This window comes from Zosterops lateralis (assembly GCF_965231275.1).
Source record: "Zosterops lateralis genome assembly, chromosome: Z".
Taxonomy (NCBI): Eukaryota; Metazoa; Chordata; class Aves; order Passeriformes; family Zosteropidae; genus Zosterops; species Zosterops lateralis.
Genome location: NC_139800.1, coordinates 3482850 through 3499338, shown reverse-complemented (window position 1 = coordinate 3499338; position 16489 = coordinate 3482850). Strand labels below are relative to the sequence as shown.

At 36.3% G+C, this 16489-nt stretch overlaps 1 protein-coding gene across 4 annotated transcripts in view; it reads left to right on the top strand.

Annotated features, from left to right (window-relative positions):
• The window catches only part of SMARCA2 (SWI/SNF related BAF chromatin remodeling complex subunit ATPase 2), a 119543-nt gene that overhangs the window by 54481 nt on the left and 48573 nt on the right, over positions 1-16489 (top strand). For all 4 annotated transcript variants that reach the window (XM_083884149.1, XM_083884151.1, XM_083884152.1 and 1 more), the window contains exons 14-24: positions 302-402; positions 694-841; positions 2369-2532; positions 4166-4232; positions 4851-4961; positions 6441-6683; positions 6980-7093; positions 9078-9185; positions 11594-11680; positions 12585-12631; positions 14078-14244. In XM_083884149.1, coding sequence (XP_083740275.1) covers positions 302-402; positions 694-841; positions 2369-2532; positions 4166-4232; positions 4851-4961; positions 6441-6683; positions 6980-7093; positions 9078-9185; positions 11594-11680; positions 12585-12631; positions 14078-14244 — 1357 coding nt within the window. The remainder of the gene's footprint in view (positions 1-301; positions 403-693; positions 842-2368; positions 2533-4165; positions 4233-4850; positions 4962-6440; positions 6684-6979; positions 7094-9077; positions 9186-11593; positions 11681-12584; positions 12632-14077; positions 14245-16489) is intronic.

Genomic DNA, 16489 nt, shown 5'->3' with positions numbered 1-16489 from the left:
CTCCATGAATATAGTAGTCAGAGAAAGCTTTTGGAAAGTGAGATCATTAAAGGGGAAAATAATTTTTATTTCAAGTATTATGACTTCCTGCTGTTAAATGTGTGTCAAAAAATAATAATTTTGTTATGCTGCAGTGCAGTTTCATTGCAGAATAGGTATAAATTGAACTTTGTGATTCAGATGTCTGTTACAAAGCACTGACCAATGAAAGCTACCTGTATGAGAAAGCCGGCTGGTAGTGTGGCTGAGGAGGAATATGTTACACTTCCAAGCACTTCTGTTCTTTTTCTGTACTCTGTAGGATGAGGAAGAAGAATCAAGCAAATTAGAAACAGATGAGAAGATACTCCTGGATCCTAACAGTGAGGAGGTTTCTGAGAAGGATGCAAAGCAAATCATTGAGTGAGTCTTCCTTAAGTGCTGTTTATTAGGAGCTGTGGTTTCTTACAGTGGCATTTCACGAGAGTAGCTTTCTCTAGATTAGTGTAATTTTTTTGTGCTTCTGTGTTACAAATACCTGCAGGAGAAGGAACATGATAATTTCATTGTATTCTCTTTATAATCTTCCACCCTTTGGTGTACTCACCTCACTCACAGCTGAGGTACTTGAACTGTTTCTTTAGACATATGTGTGTAAGCCATGGTCAAAAGTTACTTGTTTGTATTCATTCAATTTCTTTTTCTACTTTCCAGGACAGCCAAACAAGATGTGGATGATGAATACAGCATGCAATATAGTGCCAGAGGGTCTCAGTCCTACTACACTGTTGCTCATGCAATCACTGAAAGGGTGGAAAAACAGTCTTCCCTTCTTATTAATGGCACATTAAAACATTATCAGGTGAGAAATCATTAAAACAATTAAATACCTAAAACTTGGAATTTTGCCCAACATTTCAGTGTGGTATTTCTGGCAAACTGAAAATTTGTTAAAAAATACAAAGGCTCTAGTAGGTTAGAATTTGGAAGTACAGACAAAGCAATGACACCTGTCATAGCTAATGTTACATACATACTTCTTGAATAATACTTTCTGCAGCTACCTCTACCTTTCCTTCACTTTGGGTGAATAATATTTTGATTTTTGTATCCTTCTCATTGATGCGTAATTTCATTTCTTACTGTTTTAATTTGTGGCGGATTAAGAGTATTTTCCTTCTTCCAATGGTTAAAAGTTTAGAATTTTATTTTTTAGTTAAGGTCCAGGTATTTTGTGGCAGTGATAGATGCAGTTTGAAAATAAAAAAAAAATTTGCTATGGAGGTTGGTGTCACATGTTCTTCACAGACTTTCACTGGATTTAGTGGCCAAGAACTTTGATATAAGCTAGATTCACGTGTGGTTGAAAATGTCCTTGATGTATATTTTCTACACTTCTGCTAAAGTACAACTTTCTAGTTAACTCCAACAACCTGCATCTTTTCTCTAGTCAGAACATTTTTTGTGTATATATATATATAAAACACTACAGATTCCAGTCAGCCCTTGATGACTTAATAGTAAACGTGAATCAGTCCACATATAAAACATTATTTTGGATATTGTCCTGCAGGGAGAGCAGACAATTACTTCAAGAGTGTATTGTAGAGTTTTCCCTCTGAACTTTCTCAGGCCACCTAATTTCCTACTCTCTTCATGTGTGAGACCCACCAAAACTCTGGGTATGAGAAGTATAAACTTCACAAGTCCATCAGTAATGTGATACACACACATGGAAATCTTTCTGACAAAGGAGTAGTGCTTTCCATCAGTATTCCTTGGAGTGTGAAATTCTGTTACATAGACATTGCTAAGCTACAGAGCTCTGGTGTCCTTCCAGCTCTGGAATTTTATACACAAGGCATATTTGGACAAAGGTGGCCAACTCTGACGTGGAGTTTTGGAGTTTACTCTGACTGAGTGGAATGTGCTACAAGAGCTTTAGCATACCAGTGATGCAGTTGGCAAGCCGTGAGGCTTACATGTTTCCTGAAGTTTTGACAAGTTTGGTTTTGAAAGATTTTAATTGATATAGGCAATTGTAATGTAATGAAATACACACAGAAAGTTTTAGCATTTGAGAGTGTTGAAATTGAGGAACAAATCCCTGCAGTGGTGTTTATCAGCCTTACTGTGAGTGCTTCTCTTGCTTTGTGTGCACTAGAAAAACCTTTCTGGGTGAAATCTGACTTCATCTTACAGAGTGTTTCGAACAGGAATGATGATTTCCATGTAAAGAGAGACAGGGCTCCCCATGCATATAGTATTACTAATGGAAATACAACTTTTGAGTAGTCAGGGACATCAGAACATTAGTTCCATACTCCTGATTTATTATCGATTATTTTTGTGGGTTTTAAATAACTGAAACTCTTACTCTTCATTTCAGCTCCAGGGACTGGAATGGATGGTTTCTCTCTACAATAACAATCTGAATGGAATTCTAGCAGATGAAATGGGACTGGGAAAGACAATCCAGACTATTGCTCTCATCACTTACCTGATGGAGCACAAAAGACTCAATGGCCCCTATCTCATCATTGTTCCCTTGTCGTAAGTAACGGGTCTCATTCTGGCATTATTGTCCCTGGCATTATTGTCCTAAGCGCTGCAAATTGGTTTGTTTGGAGCACAGCACACTGGCAAAACCAGAAAACTGGTAAAACACTTGATCCTGTTAATTTTGGCAAGCTGTTTTGAATTTACTGTAATTCACTCTTAAGCCAAAAGAGGGGGATGTTTTTTCTTTCCTGTTACATGCATGCACTTCACCTTTCAGCTTTTAACTCTGTTATTACAGATCTGTTGCTTAATTCTTTAAGCAGCTGGTGCTTCATCTGATACCATGCAAGCATATTTTAATGAGGTTGATCTTTTAGCTGCTGTATAGGTAGCCCTGGATATATGTAGCCTTGATTCATACACACACTTTTGTCAGATGTGCAGATTATGGTTGTTTATTATGCTGCCCTCTCTTTGCTTTTCCTTAGCTTTCCAAAATGCTGCTTGTTTTATAAATTTCTTCTAATGCATTTTCTTTTCTTCGAAGGTCAGATACGGGTTTTAGTGATTTGAATAAAAAATATCAAGCATTGTAGAAATCTTACGGGATGTTGAGTTGTTTTCTGATTTTTATGTGTAATAGACTTGATTGATGTTGAGAGGTTCCCTGGTGTAATTTCATTAGCTTATTTGTCTACCAGTTGTGCTGAGCATGCAAATTTGTTCTAGAATTAGGATAAATTTGATTTGTGGTCATCTCTTGATATCTTTTGAGGTGTCTTGTTGTCTGGCTGTGCTGCGGTAATAACTGATTAACTAAGATAAATGCTACAGGTGTGCCTAGTTGTATGAATACAAATGATAAGCTTAGTTTGAAAAGAAACACCTGGGAGAAGATGTCAAAAATAGGGGGAGTGTTATTAATGTCAGTTTTCATATGGGCACAGTAAAACATCTAATGTCTTTTAAGAACTCTGGTGTTTTTTTTTAAGAGAGAGAAGAGCTGAAAGTTCTTTCTTGTATACATTTTAAAAGGTGCCTTTTTCTGCCTTTTCTACATTGCTAGTATTGTTGCCATCACTGGTCCACTAAGAAGGAAAAAAAAAAAGCAGCTGGAAAACCCCAAGGTTATGTTTTGCTGTCTCATGATAGCAGTTATGAACACTATAGCAACTTTTTTGTTGGGATCAAGCAGCAGAAACAGTGTAAGAATGGATCCTCATAGTGGCAGTGGTGGCACTATGTGGTTTTTGCTCAAGTAGAGCACAGATGAAATCTATTACCAATTTTATTGGCTGTCTTTGAAAAGCTGTAATGTCCATTTTTGGATAATAAGCCTAATATAGAAGAACTTGCAGATCTCTTTTTTGTCCAGATATACTGATTTTATCCTTAATACGTTCCAAAGTATAAAGGTGCATGTAAAACACAACTTTTACTGCTTTTATAAAGGGCCCTGAATATAAACTGAATGAGCGTTTCACGCATTTTTTTCTGATTACTTCCATCTGAGATACTTGTATTTTATTGCAGTATATAAAGTACATTTTTAAAATATGTTGTTAATTATGGGGGTCGATTACATAAAACATGTTGAAAAGCTGGCAATCACTTGGAAACATTTATAAAGTTTGATCTGCAGATGATGTAACATGTTACTTTTTCTCTCTAATCTCTATGATAGGACTTTATCCAATTGGACATACGAATTTGACAAATGGGCTCCTTCTGTGGTGAAGATATCTTACAAGGTTTGATTTGCTTTTTGTATGACTGTAGAATTGAAAGAATGAGAACTAGAGACAGTTTTTCCTCTGTCTGTGCAAGCTTTTAAACTATCAGCACATCGGGTTTTGTCATGTATACCAGGTACTAAGCAGTGTTAATTATACTAAGAATATAGTGTTAATTATACTAAGCAGAATTAATTATACTAAGAAGACTGTAATAAACTGTGAAAGACAGGAGAAGTAAAACAACCGTAAATCGCTGTACAAAATGCAGAATAAAATCGTTTATTATTATATTTGCAAGGGCTTCTGCTCAGAGTTACAAATGGTAACTAATTAACATTTTATTCCTAGCTAAATACTGTCTTGTGTGGCTGCTGTAGTAGTGATTTAGCCAAGGAATTTGTAGCAAGACCAGACCACTGGCTTTTTACATCCATGAGCCACATAAGCTGCTTTACAGTCTAGCAGCAGTTTAGGGAAAGCACTCTGAGAAGATCTGGAATTTTGTCAATGTATTATTCACAGCAGGGTAGGACTGCAGGTTCATCTGGTTGCTTATTGTCTTCTCATTCATAAAAACAATGTTTCTTCTTCATCAAAGTGGAGAATAACAACTCACATGTCTCTGTCTTCCAGGGTACACCTGCCATGCGCCGCTCACTTGTTCCTCAGCTTCGAAGTGGGAAATTCAACGTTCTTTTGACCACTTATGAGTACATAATAAAGGATAAACATATCCTTGCTAAGGTAATTTTAACTGTTATTCTCTGCAGTAAGACCCAGACACCTTCAAGTGTCAAGCATGGCACAAAACACCTTTTTGTTTTATAGGGAAATTGTCGGTTGTTCTGTCCTTCAATAAAAGTTTACCCTTTAATTTATGTTCCTGTTCCTCAGTTTATGGTTGAACTTCACAGTCACAGCTCTCCCTTAAGTAAACACTTAGGATTTTCCTGAATGTGGCCAGAGAACTAATTCCTTTGTGCAGTTCTCTAGTTCTGTCTGTACTGTATACCAGCTTGTCCTTGGAAGAACATGACTTTTTTCACCTCTGCATAATATTCAACCTAATCTGCATCAGCAACTTTTAACCTTTTTTGTTATTTCTGTCCTGAAGCTCACTCTTATTAGGGCCCTTCCAGCTATGTTGTCACTTTTCCCCATATGACTAAATAGTTACCTATATCATGAATTTGGTATCTAAAGAGTCTACACGTTGCAGTTCTTAGGGGCTCACTGTCCCTTTACAGGTAGGTATTAAATGTAATGAATTAAAAAAACCTTACTGTGCTGTAAGGCTATTTGACGTGCACACAAAGCAGAGATATTTTGCCGTACAGAGAAACCATATTGGTCTTCCTGTAGTTTTGTTGTTCATTTTCACTTCATTTGTAACATACTACATAGCTACTGCATTTTACTTGTTTGTCCTCTCTAATACAAAGGCAGTGCATTCATTCTGAATGCTTGAGACTACATGATGTTCCTTTTCCTTCATGTTTTTTGCACTCTTTCTGAAAGATGGGAAGAACAACACTATGCCACTCATCCTGTCCTGGAAAATGGAATTAGGTAGCAGCTGTAAAAGTACAAACTGAGGCCTTCCTAGTCATATGGTCAGTGTGGCACTTATGTTGACTGTCCATGTCATAGTACAGGTGGTAACAGAGAACTTGAACTCAACAGCTTTCAGCATCTTCTGTGATTGCATTTAAGATTTCATATTAAGAAATAGAAACTTCAGTTGAAAATGCAGTAACTGAGATGATTTTAATTATGCTGCTTTCTTCTCAAGTAAAAACATAGGGTTAGCTGGAACAAAATAAGTTCAGGGTTGCTATTGTTTATGAGCATACTTAACTTTATCTGAAAATGCTTTTGTCTCCTGTCAAGGTTCTTGTTGCAGACAGATTTATTTGCAGTTTGTGTGGTTTCTTTTCCACTGTGAACCATATTCTGGCCTTGAAGAGCCAGCCATTCTAACCTCTTTCCCAGAAATGGGAAAGCTCTTTCAGTTCCAGTCAGAATTCAGCATCATACCTAGTTTTGTCTCTATGTTTGTTGCTGGCAAGGACACTGATATTTGCATAATGCTTGATTTGGCTTTCCTCAAGGCTGAGACTGATGGATGTCTCAGGCTATAAGTATTTTCATTCTGTACTTGTTGAGAGGAGCTTGACAAAGTCTGGCCAGTTCTGGCTTCACCAGCTTCTCTTTTTCTTTCAGATTCGGTGGAAGTACATGATAGTAGACGAGGGCCATCGAATGAAGAACCATCACTGCAAGCTGACTCAGGTCTTGAACACTCACTATGTGGCGCCTCGGAGAATCCTGCTGACTGGAACTCCTTTGCAGAACAAGCTGCCTGAACTTTGGGCTCTCCTCAATTTCCTTCTTCCAACCATTTTCAAGAGCTGCAGCACATTTGAGCAGTGGTTCAATGCTCCATTTGCCATGACTGGAGAAAGGGTACTGTGGCAGTGTTTTTTTTTTTTAAAGATCAGAAATAAACCATTTTGTTGTAAACAGAAAAGAGCTTACACAGAAGGATTAGTGTTGGAACTTGAACTGGTACTTAGGGATTTAACATAACTAAAAGACCCTGTTTTTATAATACCAAAATATTAATGTTTAAAGTGTAGTTTTTGACTCAAGTCAGTTTTGTTGTAAGATGCAAATACTTACTGCACATTCTTAAATTTTCATGTGAGAGGAGACATAATACGTTAGAGTTGCCTTGTAGTGACTTTTATAAACTTCTCTAGGTGGACTTAAATGAGGAAGAAACAATTCTGATCATCCGTCGTCTCCATAAAGTGCTTCGGCCCTTCTTGCTGAGAAGACTGAAGAAGGAGGTTGAATCTCAACTGCCAGAAAAGGTTTGCAGTGAGAGGAGTTTTGGAAGGGGCTTAATATTCTTTCTAAGCATTAAGTAATGTCTTGTTTTCAGATTTTCTGGAAGAGGACTTCTTTAATGTTTATTTGTTTGTACCTCTTCAGAGAAAACTTGCTGCTGAGGAAGCCTGATTACCTGAAGTGTCTGCATTCTCAGGGTTCCTCACCAACCTTAAATGTGTTGTAACCACTGACTGATAGGCAGCTTCTTTGCGTTAGAGTCTGGTTTCAATTTATGAGTCAGCCATACACTGAGGATGAAATTCTGTGCTGTACCATCCTCCTTGCACTGTGTTGGAGCTAGTTTACTGAAATTTCTGAAGGATTACTGCACTTTATAAAGCAGGCACAATTTGGTCCAGTATTATCATTCCAGGAGTTGTGAAGTGCCTTGTTGAAATTGCACAATTATTTTTAACCAGTAGCATTTTAATTCAGAACATAAAATTATTGTCTGATTTGAAATGTAATTGTTTTTATTTCTGGGTAACTCATCTTGTCCCACTGTGTCATCCTCTGCAGTTCTACATTCCTCTTAGCAGAGTAACAACAGCAACTAAAATTATAAAAAGTAAATTTGTAGGTGTGGTAAGGAAAAGTTGGTTTTAAGGTAAAGTGGATTAAAACCATACCAAACTGAAATATTTGTAAGGTGTGTTATGAGCTGACTCACTAAATGAATGAAGAACTCTGTTCAGATGCTTGGAGGTAATACAAAGAAAGTAATTTTGAAATTATTTTTCATCTTTATAATCATGTCAGCACAAGTCCTGTTGCAAATTTCTGTTCTCCAAATGCCAAATTCTTAATATCCTCAGAAGCATTTATTTGAGATTAAAAGATGCTCGTATTTGAAAATAATAGTGAAATCAAGGCATTGTATTTGATAAACCCAATAATAGGCCTTGGAGGGGGGAAAATTTTCAAGTTACATACACACTCATACTCAGAAGACCATGTTTCTTTTTGTTGCCATTATCTTGAAAAAAGGAGTTTATCCAACCATGAGGATTGAATTTGGGGACTGAAACCTTCTAATCAGGTTCCTATGCTCTTGCAAATATTGGTAAAGAAGCCACTCAAAAAAAGTCTCTTCTCTTTAAGGAGTTTGAACTCCTGTCTTCCTGAGAAGAAAATAGTCTGATTATTTTTTTTCCTGTTTATTTATTCAACATTAGATATATTACACATTGTCTTTTATTCACAGCTTGAAAGATTTCTAGCCACTAGTGTAGTTATTTTACAGTTTTTGTTTGACTTAACTTACTAAAAACTTAGTGACTATAATCTGGACATTGGGCAGTAGAAAAAATTACATAAAATTGGTGTGTGAAGTCTTTCTGTTACTGTTTTTAAATCTAGTATGCAGTTAAAAACTAAATACAGTTTTACAAAGCTGAACAAGTCAGGCTGAATGTAGCGGTGATGCAGTACTCTATTAATTCCCTGTCTTTTAGTGGATGTTGATAAAATGGTATTTCTATGACAGCCTAGATGAACATGCCAGTTAGACTCTATGAGGGATTCTTAATTGCTAGATATACAGTGATGATATTTTTATTACACTTTGCTTTATAGTTTTACAATACTTAACCCACACAATAAATTCCATTGGTTATTAAACAGAAATACTTTATTAGTTGCATGTTAAATATAAAATCAATTTTTAAATTATTTTTTAAGTTCTAAAAATTACAGAGTGAGAAGTAAAGTATATTTGGTAATCCTGCAGTTGGATCCTTAGGTTTCAGTTGTCTCACTGCAGCTGGGATGGATAATCTTTTGAATACTCCTTTCTGTGCTTGCAGTTGGATTGCTGGTCATTAAAATTCTTTGTGATGTTATGGTATGGATAAAAAATTAGTAGGGTGTTTTATGTTTTGTTCTAGAATGACAAGAACCTACTAGATCATAGTAACATTTTTATGTCAGCATATTCATGGGGTTTGGGTTTTTTTTTTACACCAGGTGGAATATGTGATCAAATGTGATATGTCAGCTCTTCAAAAGATCTTGTACCGTCACATGCAAGCCAAGGGGATACTTCTTACAGACGGTTCTGAAAAAGACAAGAAGGTATAAAAGAAAGACTAAAATATGAAGGAAATAATGTATTATGAGTAAACATGTTAACAATATAATTTCTGTTTTGTAGAATTAATGTGTAGACTCCTACTGCAGGTATGTCTCATGGGAAGAGAAATTTCAGGCATGCCTTTCAGTTACCAGACTGCAGCTATTCACAGGGAGAAGATACTGCTTGCATTCAGTGTAGTTGCAGTTTCTGCAAATAGGCACTGTTTGAGGAAAAACTGCATTTCCCTTACCTGAACTTAATTCAGTAATATATTTGAATAATTGTGATTGTGGCAGCAATGGCTGCAGAAGGTCACGTATCTTGTCTTTTAGAACTGTTAGTTAAGTCTTGTTTCAGTCAGTTAGGACTGTATACTTGCATTTATCCTTACAAGGTCTGTTGGGGACAAAATTCTTTAAGAGATCAGTAAGATTCAAAGTCATGTAGTAAGATTTAGACTTTGTATTAGTAACATTGGTTAGGCTGTCGTGGGGTTTGATCCAGTCAATACAAAGTAAAGAAATCACCGTTCATCAACTTTTCACCTGATAACAAATTTGAAATTTCACTGTAGTAAATGTGAAATACTTAAAACAGACATTGCAGAATATCTAGATTGAAGAGTTTCATTCTGCACCCTCTTGTGTGTATATTGCTCATGCAGTCAACATACAGTCTTTCCATAGTCCTTTTCCATGTTGCATTGTTACGGTGGGTGATTTTTCTATTCAATATCTTCCTTTATCTTTCTAGTTCTTTGCAGTCAAATTGTTTTCTTTACTGGTGCTTAATTAAACTTCAGAAAAGGGTTTCTTTTTCACTGGATATTGAAACACATCTTTCAAAGTGTTCATAGCTTGGACACTCTTTTGGACATTCATTCATGTTCCTCAGTTGTATTTTTAATGCAGTTTTGCATTTTGATATCTTTATATTTGTAAAAGAATTTTCATTTTGTAACACGGTCTTCTACTTCCTTTTCTGGTCTCTTTCTTTCATCTCCTCAGATGCTTTTGTGTATTTTGTCCTCCCTGATTCTCTGCCTGGCTTTGTGATTAACCAGTTGAAATTGCCTTTGCTGTCTTCTGAACACTTCCCCTGCCTTCCTCTCTCCCCAAGGGGCTAAAATTTTTCCATTCTTGCAAGTCTTTCTTAACCAGTTTTTTTCCTTTAAATGTTAAATTAAGCTCTGTTACCACTGCTAACTTTTGGCAGCAGCAGGAGGTGGTTGTTAAGACTGTTTGGCTTCAATGAGCAAACAACCATCATGTTAGGAAAAAATCTTTTTTTTCTGCAGCTCTAGTCTAGGCTCAGCTGAGATTAGAGACAATTTGCTCAGATGGAAAGCTCTAGGAAATTATTTTTATAACAAACATGAACTGCATTTTGGAGAAAATTTAGGACGATCTCGGAAAGAACAAAACCAAGTTTTAAATATGTAGAGTGACCCCTTCAAATGGATAATCTCTACTCTAGATCAACGTTATGATTTCATTTTGTTTCCCAGAAATACTAGAATATTGCTACTATATATTATAATCAAATACTGTATTTTCCCCTAGTTTATGACTCAAAATTGGTAAATTGTTTTTGGTGAGATTTTGAAAATAAATCTAAATTAGTCATACAGTAAGCTTGGAATATTGATGCCACTCTGATTATATTTTTATAAAATGGAAACAAAAGCAGATGGCATTGGAAAGCAACAAGTTTTTGGCAATGTTAATTGATATAGTGTTCTCAAACTTACATTGACCAGCTGCAGTTAGTTTTTAACCATACAGTTTGGTCTAGGACACCTGACTGTCTGATGAGTGTCCTGATTCTACAAGATTAACTGTAGTGTATGTTTTGAGAATATACTTCCTTAAATAATACGACTCATGAATTTGGTGGGCTGTTACATTTTAGTACCTGATGTTTTACTGGGCCTGGAGTGAGAAGCCCATATATTGAGTTAACAGATTGCAGAAGTTAGTATAGAATTGAAAAGAATCCAGCTGGAATTACTTCCTGTTAGAGGGTTCAGACACTGTGGAGTTTGTATGATTTCATAATAAACAGTATAAATAATTAGGACAAGAGATGCTCTGCTTCCCACCAAGAATACTGCAGATAGAAATGTAGTGCATTTCAGGGGTTACTTCCATGTCTTCTTTTTTCATTACAGAGCATCCTTATGACAGGTGAATTTTACAGCAGGACAACTGTGCAACAGTTTTTTGATTTTTGTTGTTTTGGTTTGGCCTGGTTGTTTTTTTTCTTATTGGGGAGTTTCGTTGTTGTTTCCTTTTGGGAGTTTTTTTATTAGTGATGTAGTGTTTGAGTTTGGGATAAAAATCTTTTAAAAGGGTGTATTCATAAGCTAAGAAATTAATCATTTGATTTGCATCATTTTTACCCATAGGGAAAAGGGGGAGCAAAAACTCTTATGAACACTATCATGCAATTGAGAAAGATATGCAATCACCCATACATGTTCCAGCACATTGAGGTAAGACTGATAGGTTTGATTTTGAGAGTTGTCTTTATTCAGATTGGTAGGAAAATAGAAAACTGCTAAAGCTTATGTGTCTGGGAGGGGACATCTCTGTCTACATAATTTATACTGGAAAGGACAGATTAGAAAAATATATGTATTATAGTCAACAAGTGTCATGTTTTTATTTATAATCCAAAGACTGTTTTTAAAGTATTTAATTTTATGGAGCAGTGTCTTTAAAAAGTGAAGGGTTTTTTGTTTATTTAAGACAACCCAGAGCAACTCGGTATTCACACACATCAAATTTATTGCATACAAACACTGGTTCAAAATGTCATGTGTAGAATCTTTTTATTAGTTAACAGACTGCTAATCTTCTACTACATTTTTCCTGTTCCATCCGTCTTGTTTTTTCAGCAAAAGTGTACTATCGGTATAGCATCTCTCAGTAGGACCTAAGTATATGAATATAATATAACTGAAAAGATAGAAAATGTCATAAATATCCTGAATACAGCCGAATTTATGTAAATATAATCAATTACCTACTGTGATTTTTTTATTGTTGTTGTTGTTGTTATAGTTTTCACTCTTCATGATCTTCTGTGCTGAGTAATTAAATTGAGTAATTCACAGATGGATCTTCTGCTGATTAGTATAAATTAATTAATATTCTACCATATTTGTAATCTGGTAAAACATATGCTGCAGAAGTCACTTTCACAAATCGTGAATTTCAAATAATAGTACAGGAAAACATTAAGCAGAGCACTGTTGCCACAAGGTGGTTTCCAAGAGTATGACCATCATTGAACTCAACCCACAATACTCATGTATTTAATTTGATTGCTATAAGAATGCATAATTTTGGGTTGCTGTGTAGTTTGTAATATGTTTATTGCTTATAACTTTGCAGGAGTCCTTTGCTGAACATCTGGGCTACTCAAATGGTGTCATTAACGGGTAACATTCTGTTTTTCCTGCTGTCCATGGTGTTGTATTGGAATAAATAATCACATTGTTTTTCTGCAAGCTACATGTTAGGAAAGTCAAGCCTTTAATGCAGAGGTAGAGGAAGTACAGGGTACATATGTAAAGCAAAACCGTAGAAAGGCAGAAGAAGTTCAGGGCACATATGTAAAGCAAAACCTAATGGTACTCCAGCAGTACTAATAGTGAGAGTAGTAGAAGTGTTTTAAGATCTTTTAATGACTGTCCATCTCTTTCAGGATGGCAGACAGAAAAGACTCGTGTCTTCTTTTCCCCTTATTTGGAAAAAATATATCATCTGGAATTCATTGGGATGACTCTAGAGATATCTGTTAGGATTTTCTTCACTTTCTTGTTACTTTTGCCTCCTACTTTTTCTTCTTTACTATCTCTTTTCCAAATTTAAATAGCATTTCTTCAATTATCTGAAATGAAAAAGATTTGCTTTATTTTTCTTGACGCTCTGTGCAACTGTCAAGTTAATGGATGCTTTCTAAACAAAAAGTGTGTATCATCCACCTAACTTTCTTCCTGTTTAGGTTTTAATGATTTTTTTTTTCCTTATCTAGTACACCAGAGTGTTTGTGTCCTTAGCTAGTATACCAGAACATTTGTCTCCAAAACAGTTTAGTCTTTGGCTGTTTACATGTTTATGCATATCAGAAAGCTGTGTATCTTCTGGAGTTTGTGCCATTGCTAATGATAAGTTGCATTTTGAGAGTACAGACTCAAGGTTAGAGAAAAGCTACATGAAGTAGCTTTTTTATTTCTGTAAAGTGTATCACTGTGGTGCTGATTTAGACATTCTGTTTACTTCTCTTCATTTTCTGGGTTATGGGCAGAATTTCAGTGCTAGGAGTGGGTTTTGCAATTCTTTGCATAGAAGACAAGAGAGTAGTTAATCAAAGCAGCTAAACACTGTTCAGGACTACTCAGGTTGTATGGCTAAAGGGTATTTCCTATATCAAATTCCTGGCACTATCTCCATATATTAGTTCAGTTTGCAGTATTTCACTTCCACGTGCACAGTAGTTGAGTGGAAAGGGAATTGTTTCCAACAAATGCCTGATGAGTACAATTTGAAACTGCAGTTTCAAAGCTGTTTTTAATGCCAGTTGAGAACATAACAGCAGGTGAATGTCTTAGCTTATAGAATGCTTATTTAGCTGAGAAATAACATTTGTTTTAATAAATAATAAAAAAAGAACTGAGTGATTGAAAGTTGGCACAGTTTTTGTATAATTGAAGAAAAATCAGGAAAACAGAACTTCACTTGTGTTTATTTTAATCAACGTGCTATTTTAAAGAAAGAAAAGTGCTATTGGTCTTGTTTAGATTAAGTAAATCAGTCTTTTTGCTAGACTCTGACAGAATTATTGGGCTTACCCTGGCATTTACTGTGCTGCTTCTCTCCAACAGAGCTGAACTTTATCGGGCCTCAGGGAAGTTTGAGCTACTCGATCGCATTCTACCAAAGTTACGGGCTACCAACCATCGTGTGCTGCTTTTCTGTCAAATGACATCACTCATGACCATTATGGAGGACTACTTTGCATTTAGAAACTTCCTTTACCTGCGTCTGGATGGTAAGTTAAGTGGAAAAGAGGATAAATACTAAGATAAGAGGTAGCCTGGCCATGGGAGCCCTGGGTTCTCCTAGTGTTTTCCTAACAGTGCTGTGTTGTGATTATACAAAAGTGAAAAGAGGTTCAAAATACTATTTCATCATCCAGGAAGTGTATTTACCATGAAATTATGCCAGTAGATCCTTCAGTGGCATCTTGTTAGAATTTCCCATATTCTTCCAGACAAGGAGCAGAGAAGACATACTTTTTGCTTCTGTTGGTAGAAGTAATTTTCTCTGTCTCTTTCAGTGTTTTCTTTTATCTGTTTAACCTGGTCAGTGGATTATTTTCATCAGTTTAGACTCAGGTCTATTCCAGGAATGCAGATTTATGTATAAATATGCTGCTTAAAGGCTCATCTCTTTTCCACACAGGGTTTAAATCCAGGGTCCCAATCAGTCATCACTGTATAAATTACCTGAAAATATTCCCATGATGACAAATGATAGGGCAAATGTTAGGTCTGTACTCAGATGGAATAAATTCATTTTTTTTTCTGTTTAAATTTCAACTGCTACCCTTCACAGGATAGCCGAATTTCAGCATGATGCCCAAATTTCACAGGAAAATCAAAAGCCTCAATTTCTTCATGTGTAGATATGTTTTATTACTTCAAACGAAAAGATGATTTAGAAACATTTTAGATACTAATATCTTCATTCTGTTCAGTATCTCTGAACACTCCAGGAAGGGCATTGAGATGCTGGAGCATGTCCAGAGAAGGTGAACAAGGCTGTTGAAGTGTCTGGAGCACAAGTCCTGTAAGGAGCAGCTGAGGGACCTGGGGTTGTTTAGCCTGGAGGAGGGTCAGGGGTGACCTGATCCCTCTCTACAACTCCCTGTAAGGAGGGTTGGGCTCTTTTCCCAGTGACAGGGCAAGAGCATGTCCTAAGCTGCAGGGGAGGTTCAGGTTGGACAATAGGAAGCATTTCTTCACAGAAAGGGTGATTGGACATTGGAATGGCCTTCCCAGGAACGTGGGGGAATCACCATCCCTGGAGGTGTTTAAGGAAAGGTTGGATGCAGCACTTAGTGCCGTGGTTGAGCTGACAAGGTGGTGTTTGATCAGATGTTAAACTCCATCTCAGAGGTCTTTTTCAGTCTATTTGATTCTGTAATTGAGTCCCACAATTTTATGGAAGAAAAATTAAAAATAGCATATCCCCCCTGAGTTTTCAGCCTATTTGAAAGAAGTTTTAATTTTGGTTGTCTTCCATGTTGATGATCTCTGCCTCATACTGAGCTTCTTAAATAGTGATCATTTTTACTTAATGTTTGTCTCACACATTACATAGGACCAGCAGTGTTTATCAGAATACTTTTTTAGTAGAGAACAATGATTTAATATAAATACAGAAAACAGTAAAAGTGAGACTTGAAGTTTCTTCTCAATATTTTTAACGATGTTTTAAATTGACTCTTGGCTTCATTCTTTATTAGAAGAAAAGTAGTACCAAGAAATATTCTCATCCTTTGCAAATATTCATTAACATGAATTTCAACCAATATCATACTTGAATATAAAATGGGGTTGTGAAAGGGACACACAAACGAGCTATATCACTGTGCCATAGAATGCCAAAACCACCTGAAGAACGTATTAGCATGTTAACAAAGCCCTCTTCACATCTCTGGCCTGCATGTGTTTTAATACTTCTATTAAAGAAGGATAAATTACATTGCATTTTGAATGTTTCAGAATACATTGCATCATGTATTTTTAAATTAATTCTGTTTCATACCAGAATGTTTATGGGAAGATACAGTATGCTAAATACACCTCATTGTCTTCTTCAGGTAGTTCATTAAATTAGATAAACCCTTTTTCTTCTCTTCCAGTTTCATAGTGACAGGTTTCTTCCATACTGGAATGCAATCTATCCAGGTTCTGCCCAGCTGTGATCTTACATGTTTCCTACCCAATTCATGTGCTTATTATGGGGTTCACTGTGTCAGCAGTGGGCCAGCAGAGTTTGGCTGTGTGATTGTGGTGGCTACAGGAGGGATGGAGTTAATTTTCCTCCTGATGGCCCATGTAATGCTGTGCTTTGCATTTATGGTTTGTAAAATCATCAGTGACACCACCCCAGTGTTCTGCTGTTGCTGAGCAGCTCTTGCAGTGTCAAGCTTTCTCTCCAAACACCCTGGATCCCTCAAACTGGGACCCAGGTGAGACAGCTGACCCAGGTTCACCAAAGAGTTGTGA